General features: G+C 32.5%; 1 protein-coding gene across 1 annotated transcript in view; it reads right to left on the minus strand.

Annotated features, from left to right (window-relative positions):
* The window catches only part of LOC121984356 (tubulin-folding cofactor E-like), an 81,160-nt gene extending 66,661 nt beyond the window's left edge, over positions 1-14,499 (minus strand). The window contains exons 1-3 of the mRNA XM_042537247.1: positions 14,074-14,499; positions 13,128-13,298; positions 4,643-4,689 (exon numbers count right to left, since the gene is read on the minus strand). Of these exons, the coding sequence (XP_042393181.1) occupies positions 4,643-4,689; positions 13,128-13,298; positions 14,074-14,434 (579 nt within the window). The 5' untranslated portion in view covers positions 14,435-14,499. The remainder of the gene's footprint in view (positions 1-4,642; positions 4,690-13,127; positions 13,299-14,073) is intronic.
* Between the last annotated feature and the right edge of the window lie 4,173 nt (positions 14,500-18,672).

Below are 18,672 nucleotides of genomic sequence, written 5' to 3' on the forward strand. Positions count from 1 at the left end.
TTGACTCATGTGAAGAGGGACATCCAAATCTTGATGTCAGTGATGATTTGGATGATATGGATTACAATCTTGTAGGAGAAGAGAAGGATGTTGAGGTGACAATATCTGAAAAAGGAAGACTTGGCAAAGAAAGAAGTTGTTAACCATCTCGAGGAAATAAAGTTACTGCAAGAAGAGAGTGAAATCCCAATTGAAGAGCTGCTTGCAAGGTACAAGAAGGTTTCATGCATTGATGATGGTGCAGAATGTTCTTCCTCTGGTTTTGATTATCAACAAGATTGCCTAGTGAATGAGGATGTTCATTACAAAACCAAATTGCTTGATGGTGCACAACAACAAACAATCACCCAGATCTTGATGAATCAAAATCTGTTTTGGAAGAGATGAAGATAACTCATGGTAGCATAGTAGAAGGGAAGGGGAGTGAAATTATAATTTCTGATGCTGCAGCTGCTGCAAGATCAGCTCAACCACTGGAAACACTTTCTTAACTATAAAAGTGCGACAAAGTTCCCTTTCCTTCTTAAGCATCCTCTTCATGAGTATCAACATATTGGCCTAGATTGGCTCGTAACAATGTATGAAAAGAGGTTAAATGGAATTCTAGCAGATGAAATGGATTTAGGTAAGACAATCATGACAATTGCTCTTCTTGCACACCTGGCCTGTGAGAAAGGAATATGGGGTCCTCATCGCATTGTGGTACCAACCAGTGTCATGCTCAACTGGGAAACCTACTTTGGGAGTGCAAAAGAAAGGAAGCATAAATGGCAGGGTTGGTTAAAGCATAATTACTTTCATATATATATATATTTGATATGCTAAGCGACGCTTTGTGCGCAACCGTGAGCGAAATCCAACGTGAGCTATATGACGTGACCAAAACTCAATTTTTTTTAATCTCTCTCTCATCTGCACGCAACAACTTTTCTCTCTCATCTACATGCAACAACTATGAAATTCTCATTTCTCTCTCATCTGATTGCAAGCAACAATCACTGTGCTGCTAATTTTTAAAGGTGATGTAACTATTAAAGGTGATGTAACTACTACAACATTGTAGCAGCTACTATACAGAAGCTGCTACAATGTGTAGCAGCTATTGTGTAGTAGCTACTATAACGTGTAGCAGTATTATTATGTAGCTACTATGCTATAGCAGTTACTGCACCGTTGCAGCAGCTACTACACCGTTACAGCAGCTATTGCACCGTTGCAACAACTATTGCACCTTTGCAGCAGCTTCTGCACCTTTGCAACAGCTTCTGCATCGTTGTAGCAGATAATGCACCGTTGTAGCAACTATTGCATAGTAGTTGCTACTGCATAATAATTGCTACAACGTTGTATTATCACTACTACAATAATTTTTTGCATGTAATAATAGGAGAGAGAAGATAAAATTTTATTTTAATTTAAAAAGAAAGAGAGAAAAGTTATTGCATGCAAATGAGAGAGACTAAAAAATTAGATTTTGGCCACGTCAGATAGCCCACATCGGATTTCGCTCACAGTCGCCCACAAAGCGTCGCTTAGCATATCAAAATATATATATATATATATATATAGGCTTGTTATACAGGATTCAAAAGTATTTGAGCGAAAGAAATGGAAATATCTTATTCTGGATGAAGCTCACCTGATTAAGAACTGGAAATCTCAAAGGTGGTAGACTTTACTAAATTTTAACTCTAAACGAAGAATGTTGTTGACTGGAACACCACTTATGGAACTTTGGTCCTTGATGCATTTCTTAATGCCTCATGTTTCTCAGTCTCATCAAGAATTTAAAGAATGGTTTTGCAATCCTATATCTGGAATGGAGGGCCAGGAAAAAGTTAACAAAGAAGTCATTGATAGATTGCATAATGTACTTTGTCCGTTCTTTTTAAGGTGCTTAAAAAGAGATGTTGAAAAACAACGGCCAAAGAAGCACAAACATGTGATTTAGTGTAGGCTTTCCAGAAGACAGAAATTTGTACAAGAATTTTGTTGCTAGCTCAGAAACTCAAGCAAAATTGGTCAGTGCGAACTTTTTTGCAATGATCAGTGTTATAATGCAGCTACACAAAGTTTGTAACCATCCAGACCTTTTTGAAGGTCATCCAATAGTGAGTTCATTTGACATGCAATTGAGCTCTGATATTTGTACCATATTTTCTAGTGGCCCATTTTCTCAAGCAGATCTCTGTGGTTTCAATTTTGTGTTCACCAGAAATGAATTTTGCATGACTTCATGGTTAACCAATGAAGTAATCACTATTGCTTGCTCATCGAATATGATACAGGATGCTTGGCTTGAAGCTTTAGGCTGTTTTTCATTTATCCAGAGTAGTTATGACTCGAAGAAGAAAAATCATGGGAGTAATATAGTTGAAAAGATTGAGAAGGCCCTCTTTGAGGAAAGAGTTAAACAAGTTAAAGAAAGAGCAGATTCAATTGCATGGTGGAATTCCTTGCAGTGTGAGAAGCCAGTCTATGAAAGAGTTAAACAAGTTAAAGGAAGAGCAGCTTCAAATGTATGGTGGAATTCCTTGCAGTGTGAGAAGCCAGTCTATGGAACTAATTTGAGGAAGCTTGTAACTGTAAAACATCCAGTCTTTGGCATTCATGAGCAGAAGAACAACACTTCATGCTACTTAAATTTTTCATCAAAACTGGCAGACATAACTCTCTCACCACTTGAACGTTTTCAGAAAATGACCTAATGGAGTGTTTTATGTTTGCAATTCCTGCTTCACGTTCCTCTTCTCCAGTTTGCTGGCACGGTAAAGTTAGATCCCCTGTTTTTCTGGATCCAGAATATAAGGAAGATTGCACTGAGATCATTTCACCTTTGTCATCACCTATTAGACCTGCCATTGTTCGGCAACAAGTTTATTTTCCTGATAGGCGCCTGATTCAATTTGACAGCGGGAAGCTACAGGAGCTTGCAGTTCTACTAAGACGTCTTAAAATTGAAGGACAGGGCTTTGATCTTTACTCAAATGACTAAGATGCTTGATATCTTGGAGGCTTTCATTTGTATGGGTATACCTACATGTGACTAGAAGGATCTACCTCACCTGAATATAGATAGACATTGATGCCCTATGATGATGAGTTTTGTCAACCAGAGGCGACTAATACAAGAGGATTCGTTGAATCTTTTTTATTATTTTTAGTAAATTATTATTTTTTGATAATTTTCAATTTTTTTGGTGTATAAGGTATTTTTGGTATTTTTTATTTTTTACAAGTTAGGATTTTGAGTCTATAGAAACATCATGTTAGTTGATGTTAGGAAGAAGTTTTTTTAATTAATAATATTTTTCGACGATGTCGTTTATTTCCTTATTTTTGTTATAAAAGATTATTTCTAGCATTCGTAGTCGAACCAACGGAATCAAAATTGCCCACGGGATAATCGTTATCCCGCACAATGTCATATAATTGTTTACATATATAATAATTTATATAACAATTTCTATTTCAAGAATATATAAGGTATTTATTTATGATAATAGTTAACTAGTCTACTTCTTTATGGGTTTCAAAACTCTTTGATAATGATAAATAAATTTCATTTAGTGCCGGTAAAAAGTTTAGTTATTTGAATGTATCAACAAAATTATTAAATTTATTCTGTTAATGATTTTTACCAAAAATATATTTGTTAGATATAACAATTATTTTTGTTTTCAATATATTTTTATCAATATTCAATTATTAATTAACAAATATTAGTTATATTATCTAAAAAAGCGATCATATATATATATATATATAGTAGATATAGCAAGTAAGACTATGTACAATAGATCCAATATGGTCTTACCGTTCTTCGGGACCTAGCAGTGGCATAAGCTTCGTACACCGAATTGTCCTTTTAATATAATAGGTATGTATAAATTATATTAATCAATCAATTATTAATTAAATAATTTTAGGTGTTAACTATATAATTTTGTATTCAATAAATATTATATTAGTGTGTTTATTTAGTGTAGATTGTGTGATACAACAACAACAACAATATCTTTTCCAACTAGTGAGGTTGACTATATGAATCCTTCTATGCCATTCGATAGTGTGATAGTTTTATTATTTATTTTAGTGAATGTAGAGAGACAATTTCGCATATTCATATGAACAAGGAAGAAAACTGTTCAATTTCTTTTGTCGAACATCTATAAGAGATCCCCGGTACTTTTTCATATTCAAGGCCCATCCTTTATATTGTAACTAGCACTTCGTAAAATAAATAAGTAAACAAAATTATATATATTAATAATAACTAGTAATAAATTATTTTAGATTTACCAATATTCATTTTGTATCTTCTATGCATGACAATGTAAAAGATCACTATTATAGTGCAATATCAAATTTTTGTTTTGCAACACAAATAATAAATATCTTGTTAGTAGAACCATTATGCCACCACAATAGTCACTTCACAAGCTCCTGTACTGTTGGTAAACACCAGCATCACATTGTGCCTGGTTTGGCACATCATAAATTCATGCTTCATTAACTTCAAACATTGATATTCACGCAAACTAACTAATTTGTGTATTAACAATGGACATATGTAAGCTTATCCAACGTCTATCTAAATTAAAAATAGATAATGTACTATCTACAAAAAAAAAAAGACTACCTGCCATCTAGAAAGTAGATTTCCTGTCAAATCAAGTTCTTTCAGATCTGAAACCGACAGAAAAAGTTTGTTAAATAAAGAAACAAATTTCCTCACAACAACATAGCACAAAGCTTGCTAAAGAGAGAACAAAATTAGAAACTGGCGTATCGAAACAATTGCAAGAATCTGATGATAATAATGTAGAGAATTAAAGACATACAAAAACTTCATTATCACAAACAAAATTGTGTTTGAAGCTACCAAAATAGCTACAAGCTAATTTTCTGTCAAAAGGTTCACCCATCTTGTAAAATCTTTTCAATAATTTGCAACTAAGCCTAATAGCTCGTGGCTAATATCCATCTATGCATTCAGTAATAAACTGATAACTGTGTGAAAATTGATCAGAAAGGATGTACTAGACATTGGCAAATACATTAATAATGATATGAAAAAAAAACAAAGCATATTTGTATTATGTCATGGAATTGTTAATCAAGAAAAACTATCATGGTTCAGTTATTGTCGATAGTCTCTTATACCTTGACATACTTATTGTTGAGTGGATAATCACTTTCCCAAAACCTTGAACTTTTATGAAAAGGATTAATTTATATTTATATAATGTACTCACACTTGTCCATGTGAGCTAATGGCATCCAACAAAGACAAGTCAAACGAATTGTTTATATAGATATATTTTTTCAATAGTGAAAACCTTCTCTATTCCTTATACAATTCCTACCAATGAAGAATAGTTATTCTACCTATTTTATTCCATTAACACAACTATTAAATCAATTTTCCTTTGTGTATTCTATTTTTATGAATAAATATTTTATTTCTTATTGATTTTGTTCCATGATCCAATTGCACTATATGAGATAAATAAGATAAACTTACATTTATAGCACTTTTACTGAAGTCACTACATCCCCAAAGTCATTTTCAAAATATAGGTGGAAAGTGCTATTGAAAAACAATTTTTATATATTTCTGAAAATTAGTATAAAATTAGATAACCATAAAAACATTACTATTAAATAAGAATCACTAATATTGAATATTAAAATAGTAAATCTAATCTTATTATATGCTGTAACATAATATTTAATACTTTAAAAAATAAATGCTTTAATCAACATATCTCATTAACATAATAACACAAACATTTAAAAAAATTACATATAATAAGTAAATCATAAAAAAATGACCGCACAATACACGAAACTCCCAACAATGTGAGGCCCTATGGAAGGATCGGACCATACACAGCATATAATGGGTAAAAATCATATTTACAAAATATATATTATTTAATAAATTATAATCTTCATTATTTAACAATATTAGAAAAATCATTAAAATATCTTCTTAAAAAATAGAAACCATATCATTATGGTTATATTAACTATATATTAAAATAACAAAAATACAAATATTGATATTATTAATCAAATAATAATATATATTACTTTATAGTATATAAATATATTTTTAAAAAAAGGTATATACTCAAGCTTTTGGAATATGTGGCTAGTCAGCCAGTCTTAAATCACATAAAAAGTGATAAAGGAGATGTATCCTAAAATCATATACAAATAATTGTATTAAAAATATGAATATACAAATTATTTCCTTTTCCAATGTTTCAATTTTTAAGATAAATAGTATCCCAACAACATCTGCATACATATTATGAAAAATATTAAAAAAAAAATTGCAATAAAAATTATAAGTAAATGGTTAACTTGGGCCAACAATAGTATTTTCTTTAATAACTTATTACAAATATAAAAAACTGATATTATATTTTTAAGTCAAGAATAGCAATTTAATAGTAATAACCCATGAAATATTATTCTATTGCATATTAACAGAAAATAAAATGTTAAGATCTAAATTTATAATTTATTTTAAATTTTAATTCAGAATTTATTTTATACTAATTATTTACTATATTATTATTGTTCTACTTAAGCAAAAAAAGGTCTTTTCAAGTATATTTTGCTTAAATACCATATGTCATATGATGGAAGCAGGATTTAAACACTAAATCACTTATGATACATTTTAGCACAAATGGTTTTCCTAACTACATTTTTGAAATTGGCTTTTCAAAGTCTTTGACATCCAAACAGCTACTAACGAGCATGACCCAAATTGTCAATTTCACCTCAACTATTTAAACAAGGACATTTTCACGAAGTTCAGGCCTTTGTTTGACTATCAAAATTCATGAATCATACTGGTTATTGGAATGATATTATTTCGGTATTACATGCCTTTGTTTGACTATCAAAATTCATGAATCATACTGGTTATTGGAATGATATTATTTCGGTATTACATTACAATATACGGTGCCGGTGGAGAATTGGCGGTGGAAGGATTGAATGAAAGAATGCAACTGAAAAACAAAAAGAAGAAAATCATATAACACTTTTGACACTATCTTGATTCTTGAATGGACACAAAATATAAAAATATAATAATATTATTATCTCAATTCATCTTGATTGTTTGCATGTTATTGACTGTTTGCATGACCCAACGACACAAAAGGAATTTGTAGCATGTTATTAATTGCTTGCATGACACAACACAGAAGGAATTGATTGTGCTATCTAATATAGAGTTTCTGTAATTTATTCGAACAATATGTTTTGATAGTATTGTCAGACACATGACAATGTATGAGATTTCAAAACAAGGCAACAAAGCATTTGAATTTCTTGGAATGCCCTTTAATATTGAAAATCTTCTACTTCTCAAGTATTAATTGACAATATTGTTGCAACTTAGATAAAATCATCAACAGAATACTAATACATAAAAATATATATATATATATATATATATATATACTTGAGATTTAAATGGATGTGGAGAATCATCAAAAACAAAATGGTGTAAATGGAGATTATCCATTTAGTGAAAGAAATAAAGAGATTAGATGAATTTTGAATTTTATTATTTGTTATTATTTTATGATTTCAAATACTAGTAAGAGAGAGGAACATTTAATTACTTTTAAGAGTGGTACTAATCATAGTGGTATAATTTTTTCTTATTAGGAAGGTTAATAAAAAATTGTGCCCGGATTAAGAAGGGTTGCATTAGGCTGTCAGTCAACCTAAAACATATGCAAATATTACATATGAATTTATCAAACTATTATACAAATATAGGCTATTCGTCAAAAGGAACTGTTGCAGATCCGACTGCAATATCTCAACAATGACCGCTACATCTATGAGAAAATTTGAGTTTAGCGTTAAATATACAAAAATACTCACACCTTAGGTTGAACAAGAACAAACATTATAGAAATACCAATTGTCTTAAAATGGAAACATAGAACATAGGAATAAGGTTCAAAATCTCGAATCAGGCTAAAGATTCTATCTTTGATGGAATAATACTATCTCAGTATGTATTAATATTTTGATGTATGATGCCAATAATAGATTGAAATTGATGGAATGCAATAAAAAATAGCAAGGAGACATTATCTATGTCGAGCATAGTTTTAAATCTTTTATCATAATTGGTAAAACAGTTGAAACATTATTCTCGTAAATTATTGAAAACTCGATATCACTCAACACAACAATATTTCCTTCTTTTGTTTCATCTCCTTTCTCCTCCAACCTCCAATACGGCATTTGCACCATGCATCATAGCATCGGCACAATACTAAATAGTATCTTTCCAAATTAAAGACCAAAATTACTACACGGTTAGAGATTTTAAACTTTAATACCGAATGGTATAGAGTTTTGTTGATTTACTAGAATAGTAAATTTCAATTGTTTCACCAAGCCCAGTATGAGATTTCAAATCATGCATAGGAACGCTAACTAGCAAAGCAATAGATGTAGTAGATACAACGACTAAAAGAAAAATTAATATTTTATGTTTACAAGAAACTAGATGAGTAGGGGAGAAGGCAAAAAATAATAAAGAACTCATATTTTAAGTTATGGAACAACAACAAAGTAAAACAAAAAATGGAATAGGTATTGTTATTAATAGTTCGTTAAGAGAAGTAGTAGTAGTAGTTAAGAAGGTAGATAGGATTATACTTCTTAAGAGAGTGGTAGCAAAAGAACTATTAATATAATTAATATATATGCACCTCAAATAGGATTAGATTAAGATATCAATAGGTTTTGGTTATACAAAAAAAAATTCCGACAAAGGAAATGATTTTATCAAAGGAAATGTAAATGGTCAGGAGTAATAAATAAGAAATATGATAGAGTGCATGAGGGTCGTCATTTAGGAACAAGAAATGAAGAAAAAGCTATATTGATTTCGCGATAGCATATGAATTTATAATAGCTAATACATTTCTCTAAAAGAGACAAGAATACCTAGTCACATTTAAAAGTGGGAGCAATAAGTCATAAATGAACTTTCTTACGGTGAAAAAGACAAATATAAAATTTTGTAAAAGTCATCCCTAGAAATACTTAACCACATAACATAGATTAGGATAGTGGTGTTAGATAGATATAGTATTAGTAAAACCAAAACATACATGGCTCCTAGGATCAAGTGGTGGAAGTTAAAGGATATAAAGCAAAGTATCTTTAAGGAGAGGATAAGAGCATAACTATTAGACTAGGTTAGTTGTGATAGATATGTGTCTCAAGTATAGTATTAGAGGGTATTAGAAAAAATATTGGAAATTAAATAGTGTGAAGCAAAATATAATTAAGTAGAGGGTATTAGAAAAAATACATAGTGACTCGAATATGACATGGAATAAAAAAAAAAAGGGCAGTCCGGTGCATGAAGCTCCCACCATGCGGGGTCCCGGGGAAGGATCCATTGTACGTAGCCTTACGCCTTTTGCAAGAGGCTATTTCCAGGATTCAAACCCTTGACCTTTTGGTCACATGGCAACAACTTTATCGTTGCGACAAGGCTCCCCTTCGAATATGACATGGGATAAGATGGCATAAAATTTGAAGACGGTAGACAAGAGCGTACTCGAGTTAAGAGGACAAAAACTAGCAAATAAAGAATCTTAAGAGTAGAATAAGGAAGTACAAGAGGAGAAAATGATGAAAAAACGAACCTATAAGTTATTGTACAATTGTAAGAACCAAGAAAACTTTAAAAATCATGTAGTAGCCAAAAAAACAAAGGCTAGGAAAGCAATGAATGAAGCCAAAAATGAAGTTTTTTGAATGTTTGTATCCTTGTATCGACAGTTTAAAATAAAAAGGAGGAAAGGGATATATATAGAATAATTAAAGTGAAAAAGAGGAAAACAAGAAATGTTACTTAAATAGGATGCATTAAAGATAAATCCAATAGGATAAAGTGTACACCACAACAACACTAGGTGGGTTCAACTAACTTTACTAAAGTGTATCCTAATTAAAAAATAAAAAACGTCTCAAGACATATACTGAAATTGATTTCTCCACATGATTTGTCCATTAGCATGTTAATTCACCACTAGAGTTGAACTTAAAATGGCACCGTTAAAATCAAGGTAGTGTAAACACACATAAGGATACATGTTCTCAAACTCTAATATGATGGATCATCATGTGATGCATTAGAGCTTTGATAAAAAAATGTAGGATAGATATCCCTAGATCATGATCAACCTATGCTAAATTGTTGGCAATCATAAGCTTTATTTCCAATCACTCTAACATCAGCATTGATATTGATTTTTAATAGCTCTAGCATTATAATCATCATGTTGGCATTGATATTAACTTTTAATAGCAGTAGCTAGGGCTGTAAATGAATCAAACGTTCGTGAACAAGCTTGATGTTCGGCTTGGTAAGAATTTGTTTATGTTCGTTCAATATACACAAAATCAATTAAATAAACAAGCTTCAACAGCTCGTTAAACAAAACAAACAAGCTTGAACACGTGTTCAGCTCGTTAATGTTCATGAACATCATTCGTGAACAATCATATTCATTAATAAAACTCTTATCAATATGCTAATTGCTAAATAAACAAAATAAAATAAAATAAAATAAACAAATAAGTTTGAATTATCATGCTTAATAACAAATCAAACAAGTAAAAGTTTCAAATAATCAAACGAGTTTGAATTGAGAGTTCGAACCAAGCTCAAGCCTAACTTGAATTGAGAGCTCGATAACATCTAAATGAACCAAGCTCAAGCTAATAAAAATTAAACCAAGCTAAGCTTGAATAATCATTTCCAAAGCTTGGTTCATTTTAAGCTCGGCTCGGCTCGGATACCTTATTAAACAAGCTTGAACACTCCAAAGCTCGACTCGGCTCGTTTACAGCCCTAGCTCTAGCACCATGATTATCATGTTGGCATTAATATTAACTCTTAATAGCTCTAGCAATATGATCATCATCTTGAGTTGCATGTTTGTAGCCTTGCTCATATATCCCAAGCTAACTCCCAAAGTCAAGCAAATATAGGTTTCACAACCATCTAATGCATCACCACACTCATCACCTCTATCAATAGTTGCATTACTGTCAACAACTTTGCCTTTCCATTTGAGTTGTTTTTTTCTTTTGCTTGTGGCTTTTGCTTATGTTTAGGTTAAGATGTTTGAGAGCGCCTATACCAAGATCCAAACAATAAAATTCCTAGTCAAAAGCATCATCTTCCTCGCTAGCATCTATTCTAACCTGCATTTGTCCAATCTATTGGGTAAAAAATTGAGATAGTCACAATGAATCTCCTACTTCATCATTAGTTAATGGATTCTCAACCAAAAGATTCTCTAAATTCATCATAGGATCATGCTCAATTGGGGCCAATCAAATATCAATGGATCTACATTATTGTAGTCGTATTCTTCATTCTCTTAAACTACATTGTTCATTAGGTGAAATGTGTAAGGTCCATCATTAGTTTATTACATTCTATAGCTGCATCAACAGATTTATACAATTTCATCCTTCTATTGCATTATAATAAAAAGCCAATAATGTCCATCCACATAGTTCCTCTCCAAGTATAACACATTAGTGTAACCTTACATAGATCATAATGTTTCTTACATGATAGGACACATGTCTTAATATCCTCGATAGTCTAGGTATAGGCCGCAAGTTTATACACACCGGAACGTTAAATACTAGTACAAAACTTTTAGATGTTAGACACTATGCTATAGTAGTATATGTTATTTCTTGTTAAAGGGGAATTTTATTAAAATGAAAAAAAAATTAACAATAATTTGACATCTAATCAATATCAGTAATATCAACTACACTACTTCATCTCATAAAAGGAAAGAATCAACTAATACCACCTCATGATTTGGTAATATGAACACTTGCACTCCACAATTTTGGGGGGCTATAGTTGCACCACTTTCACTATAAGAGCAGTTAAGCTTATTAGCCTAGCTATGTCACCATTATATTGCATCTGTTGCTCATATTCATATTTGCACAGGAGACACAAAGAGCAGCTAGAAATTCTTGGTTATTTATTATATCATCACCACAGCCTTCAAATTTATAAAGATGGGTTCTCCAAAGGCATCAATTATTCCCTATGCCAATGTGTTTCATGTGTGGACCTTACACCAAAATGAGCGTCACAAGATTTGATAATTTACACCTTAGTCAAGAGGGCAACATAGTCTCCTTTCTATGTGAGATCTCTAAGAATCAAGTTAGATTAAAGGTACAGCTAACTTGGTAAAGTTTTAAAATTTACATTAATTTGACCAAATTTTAACTAGATTTCTATAATTTTCACTTTAATTTGATCAAATTTCAATGGATTTGATTGATTTTCTAATCTAATCTAACTATAAAAAATTAGCTAATTTTTTTAGATTTATACCCCAAAAAGTCAAAAACCAAAATGCCTTATGCCCCACAAAAAGACATCATTTCAAGGACAGGTTGAACCTCCTTCATAGTCTACGCTTCACAAAAGGTGATTAAGAATTATTCTTTTCCTATACAATTTCCCCCTCACTTTCCTTCTCAATCGAGAATGTTGGCATCCAAGTCTGCATACAGAGAAAATCAGCAAGCAGTGGTGGGGTGATTTTTTGAAAATTTGATTGATTTGACCAAATCACAACAGGTTTCATCAGATTTGGCATCAACAAGCTATTTCTATTAATCATCCTCATAGACCCAATTTCCAGAAGAAAAGATAAAATAACCAAGGCTGATCCCTCTCCACCTGAGCTGATTTGGATCTGCAGAGTTTGGAATTATGGTATTCATTGAGTGAACTAACCATATGATATCTTTTTATAACTCCCCAACTATTTTGCAATCTTGTTGCTAATCCAACTATTGCTGCTACTAGAAATGCACAATTACGCCAACTTCCTTCCAGTAAGAGAACTATAGTTATTTATGGAACAGAAATCTAGCATTTAAGTATAGAGGTTATGCACCTAACTAAGGTCCATAGTCAGGAAATATGATTCCAAAGGTTCACTAGTCATTTAAGCAGTAACTGTCAAATTTTAGCACCAAATAACAAGGATTAACCAACTCACTTGGAACTACAGCATTGATCTGATCGGAAGGTTCAGTTGAGCTAACTCCTAAATAAGATAAAGATGCATTGAGCAGCTCGTTTATGTGTTGTAACTTCTCCTGAATTTTGTGTTTCCCCACAAGTTGTATAGAAACATGTTTTTGGCTGGTTGAATAAACATACATCTCCTCTGCAGGATTGTAACAAACACAAAACACATTGTAAGATGTATACGATTCACCAAGTTTATGCCAAAAATGCAGAGTTAATACAAGATATAAATATAAGAAATAATTGAGTTTACTAGTAAACATAAGAAATAGTTGTATTGAATATAACAACAACAACCAAGCCTTATCTCACTAAGTGGATTGAATATAAAAGATTTATGTTTTGCTTATCTATTCCTTGGCACAACTGTTAGAAAATGCATCTCAAACACCCACTTACCAGAAGTAAGCAAAATATGATACCGAAATGTAGAATAAAACTAGCTATTCATGAACCAAAGAATACTCACACAGGTTACCATCCATAGATTCGGTAAATAGATTATTTAGGAATATTAGTAAGAGAAATTATTGTAGTAAGACATTTAAATAGTTAGAAAAAACAAAAAAGAAGTTAATGAAAAAGCAGTTTGTTTGGATGACCGAAAATTCCATAGCGTGAACATGTGGACAAAAGTTTGGATTATCCGGATACATTTGAGTCGTGATGCAAGAAAATGGAATTATGATACTAAAGATCGTTTCAAGTATTGGAAGGATTAAGAAACGAGATATAAAGCTGTTTATAATTGTCAACATGCTGCGAACAAAACCAACCTATAGCCATGGTTGCAGAAACCCTGGTGGCATTTCGACAAGCATGTTGCTCAGTGCGTTGCTTGAAGGTGCGACCCTCGGTATTTGGTTGAACAATGAAAAGAGCAAAAACAATAAAACTTGCGAAGTGGTTCTAACCTTCTTCTTCCTTGGTCGAGTCGCTTCCATAGCGGAGATGAAGAGCCTCCAAGAACGAAATCCCAGAGCTGAGGTTCTTGGCACGGACGAAAGAGCCCGACCTCTCTCCCCTCGCCAAGAAATATCGGACATCTCCCACGGAGCCGTCGTGCTTCCCTTCGCCGTCGTCCCAGTCGACACCTACCCAATCTCCAGCGTATCCTTCCACCTCCCCCACGTACCTTACAGTCCCGACCCGCCGAGGATTTCCGACAGCATTGACCCTCTGGCCAATCCAAAACCCCAAGCCCGTAGTCATTGCAGGCGATGCCTCCTGGCCGTTGGGCTCCAGAATCGAATGGTCCTGTAAGGGTTCGTCCATGACAGGCAAGAGGAGAATGAAAGTTCACTGGTTCGAAAAGAAACGCCGAATCTAGATTTTTAAATACATTTATGCCACAGAGGAAAGACTAAAAAAAAAATCCAATGATGATTAATCTCCACAGGTGTGCAGTGGCAATAGAAAAAATGATTAAGAGGACAACATTTAAATTCTATTAAAAATAAATATTTTAATTTTTTTATTGGATAAATGAATCAAGAGAAAAATTTAAGGGAAAATTTGTATGCAGTCTCCATTGACAAACATAACTTTACACGCATCTTCCGTTAAAAAAAAATTTTATTTTTACTCCCTAGTCTAATATACTTACCTAATTACCCATGATATTTTAAGTATAAAAAGTCTAAAAATGAGTATAAATCCTCTTAAATTCAGTACATTAAACTAGAATCTAGTATATTTTCTATCAAAGTGAGTTTCCACCTCAATTGGATGGAAAATATACTAGATTTTCTTTAAATGGTACTCAATTAGATGAAAAATATACTAGATTTTCTTTAAATGATACTGATGGAAAATATACTAGATTTTTTTCAAATGATACTGAATTTAGGAGGAATTATATTAAATAGGAAAAAAGTTATACTCAATTTAATAGAAAATATACTCGATTCTAGTTTAAAATTCTCAATTTAATATGAATTATATTCATTTTTACACTATTTATATCTAAAAAAATATGAAAGGCAATTTTAATAGAAAATATACTCGAATATACTAGATTTTTTCTTTAAATGATACTCAATTGGATAAAAAATATACTATATTTTCTTTAAATGATACTTAATTGGATAGAAAATATACTAGATTTTCTTTTTACATGGTGCTGAATTTAGAAGAAATTATATTAAAACGGGAAAAAAAATATGCTCAATTTAATAAAAAAATATATACTCGATTCTAATGTAAAGTGCTGAATTTAAGAGGAATTATACTCATTTTTGGACCTTTTGTACTTAAAAAATCTGAGAATAATTAGGTCACAATATTTGCATGAGGGAGTTGAAACAAATAAAACTTTGCATGCAGGGAGTGGAACAAAGTTTTTTATGAGTGAGGATTGCATGTAAAATTCAAGTTGTGATTGGAGATTTTTTTCTACTTTACTCAAAATTTTAACATTAAAAAAAATAATCTGGTTAAGCACAAAGATACAGAGGTGTGAGCATAAAAATAATAATAATAATACTAAAAAGAATAAATATTTTGGAGCGAATCAAGAGAAAAATTATCTACCGTCAAGATTAAATGAGCGAAACATGAATACTAAGATTATCAAAATAAATTCTAATTAAAAATTAAGACAATCCTATGATATAAACTCAATCAAAATTGCTATTTTGAGAGAAAAAAAAAGAATAATACCTTCGTACGATGATTCTTTACATAAAGATTAATCACCCAATAAAACATGGAATAAGATTCCTTGGACCATCTTTTCTGGTCTACACTTGGACCAAAAAAGATGGATTAGTGGGAGACAATAACCTCCACATGTTAAACAGGTGGGAATCATTGTCTCCCAGCAATGTAAATATTGGATCATTAGAGGATCCCTTCCCATAAAATATTATATATCTTTTAAAATTTAACTTCAAAATCTATTAAAATAAATACTGATATAAATACAAATTTGTGAATGAATAGTATTTGTGACTAGTAATTGTTGTGAACAGTAATTTTGAATAGTAAGTGTGAACAATAATTTGAAAAACTGTGGTTTTTATATTATTCAATTTTTCTTCCTTCCAGTGAGCCTCACCTGTAGAGAACAATATACTTGCAACCTCAACCTTTGGTAAGTTTGGGGCTGGCCCTTTTTACCGTAAATAGTCAGCACAGGTTTTACGCAAGAATTCTCATACAGTTACTGTTCGCCTATGAGTACTTAGATAAGGACTAAGGAAGGAAAAAGAACAGAAACAAAGAAAATAAACCACTGGATTCTCATTACCAACGCGTACAGAAAAACATACAGTTTATACAGGACTCACAATATTTATTAGCATAAATTTTTATAGATAGAGACTGCTTACATACTTGGTAGGAAAAACACACATACTTACAGATAGAAAAACTAGAGGTTGCAGTTTGACACTTGACACTTGAAACTTGCTTCCAGGATGGGAGGTTGGTAGTCTGAAGAGCCAAGGTTGGTGAGGGCTTTTTATAGGAGAGGGAGAGAAGAGGGGGGTTGTTCCTTAGGAAAGAAGGAACCCTTCATGAGCACATAGAGAAAGGTCGAGAGGACGGTTTAAGATAAGAGGGAGTAACTGTAAAGTGAGAGTAAGACAATTCCATCAAGAGTGGTGGCTGCTAAAAATAGTTGAGAAGGACAAAGAGGGGTTGTAAAGTGGATTGTAGTGGCCTGAAAAGAGTGGTTGGTCAGTGGAGAAGGACAATAAGACAGGTCCCTATGGTTCCATCATGTTGGCGAGATTGTTCTCGCTGACATAATCCAATGAGGGCGTAGAATTTGTTCCTTGGGCTTCTTGGAGGTGGGTTTCTTGGAGATGGGCTGGACATCTGGAGGTAGTATTTTGGGCCACATGTCCTGTTATAGAAGCATTTGCATATTGTTCTTGGGTTGTATATTGTTGTGATCTGGCTAAAAATGCTCTGTAAGCTCTAGAGGATAGAGCAAAACTCACCAATCTTTTAGTAGCCCATCGGTCAGCCTTCTTTTGGTAATGCTGAAGTAGAGTTGATTGTTGTGTTGTAAAAGAAAATGGAAGGAATCTGGTACTCACATCTCTAGGCCAGTAGATTTTTTCTGTGTATGTTTCTCCTACTAGAAGATACTCATTTGGGTCTTCTAATTTATCCCAGGACCACTTAGCTCCTTGGACAGAAGCTCGCCAATGCTCCAATTGGTCTGGTAAGGGTGAGAAGGCTTCCCAGTCGATGTCAAAATCAGAAGTATAGTCATCAAACTCAGGTTGGCGACCATTGAGGTCGTCAATATCTATTTTGACAAGGTGTCGAGCAGGCTCAATCTTTAATCCTATCCATTCTGGAGGTGAACTTTCAAAAGTACATATAACAAATGTTTCTTCTTCTTTTAGAGCAATGGCTATGATTTGTCCAAGTTTCTTTGGAAAGTCCTGGAAAGAGTTAGGGTTATGTACCCATAGTTTGTAGAGTAAACCATAGTCCATTAAAAGGAATGGAGTAATGACTCTTCCCTTAATTGTTGGTGGTTCATATGTGTCCATGTTTATATGTACTTTTTGAAAAGCATATAGGAGTTGGCATTAACATCCATATTTTTCTGAAGTCTCACAGGCTTTGGTTCTTTTGTGTCATTTCAGTTTGGGGTTGTTTTCTCCTTCATAAATGATTGTTATCCCATTTGGGACTTGTTCTTGGTGTAATATTTTTAAAGCTTCACATAGTTTAGCAAAAGTTTGAAATGTAGAGTCTTCTACAAGGCGTCTTATGTATATGGAAATTCCATCTGGAATGGTGGTGGGCAAGCCCAACAAAACTGCTTCTAAATTTCTTTGTCTGGATGTGGCAGCTGCAGCAGTCCTTAATTGTCCCAATGTTAAATAATTGGGCCTGTGAACCTTAGGTTGTGCTTTGTTTCGAGAACAAGTTGTAATAGCTTGTGCATATGTCTTTTCAGGTCTTTCTTGGGCTTGTTCTGGCTGATCTGTTTCCATGGGTGTTTTGCCTCCTGCCTTTAGTAGGGTACTAATAAAGAAATTAGGTCCAATGACTAATTTGACTAAATTAAAAGCATCTTCTAGTGAGTAGAAACCCCGAAATGAGGAGTTGCACAATCTTGAATAGCTATTGTAATTTCTTCCCAGTCATAATATACTCCTGCTTGAGAACCTGAGTAAACTACATAATAGAAGAACTTCTTTCCAACTAGTTTTAGTATTGTTGTTTGGAAGTAATTAGCCACAGCATTGATTATGACTATCTTGTATTTGGTTCCTCCAGGGATTGTGGGAATGTTCCATATGTTGTCAAGAAGACATGTTTGTATGTGATCTAATTTTTCTCTGGCTGGAAAATGAAATTGTTCCTCATATCGAGTGAATTGTTGAAGTTCTCGATTTCCAAATCTCATAGTTTTCATTGTAAAAGTGTTGACTTTCTTTTGTTTATCCATGTCTGCAAGTTGAATATCAAAGTTTTAGTGTAATAATCGAGATAATGTGTTTGCCAAAGAATTGTTACTTCCCTTAATGCGTTCCCATTGGATA

The sequence above is a fragment of the Zingiber officinale genome, chromosome 5B (assembly GCF_018446385.1).
Source record: "Zingiber officinale cultivar Zhangliang chromosome 5B, Zo_v1.1, whole genome shotgun sequence".
Lineage (NCBI taxonomy): Eukaryota > Viridiplantae > Streptophyta > Magnoliopsida > Zingiberales > Zingiberaceae > Zingiber > Zingiber officinale.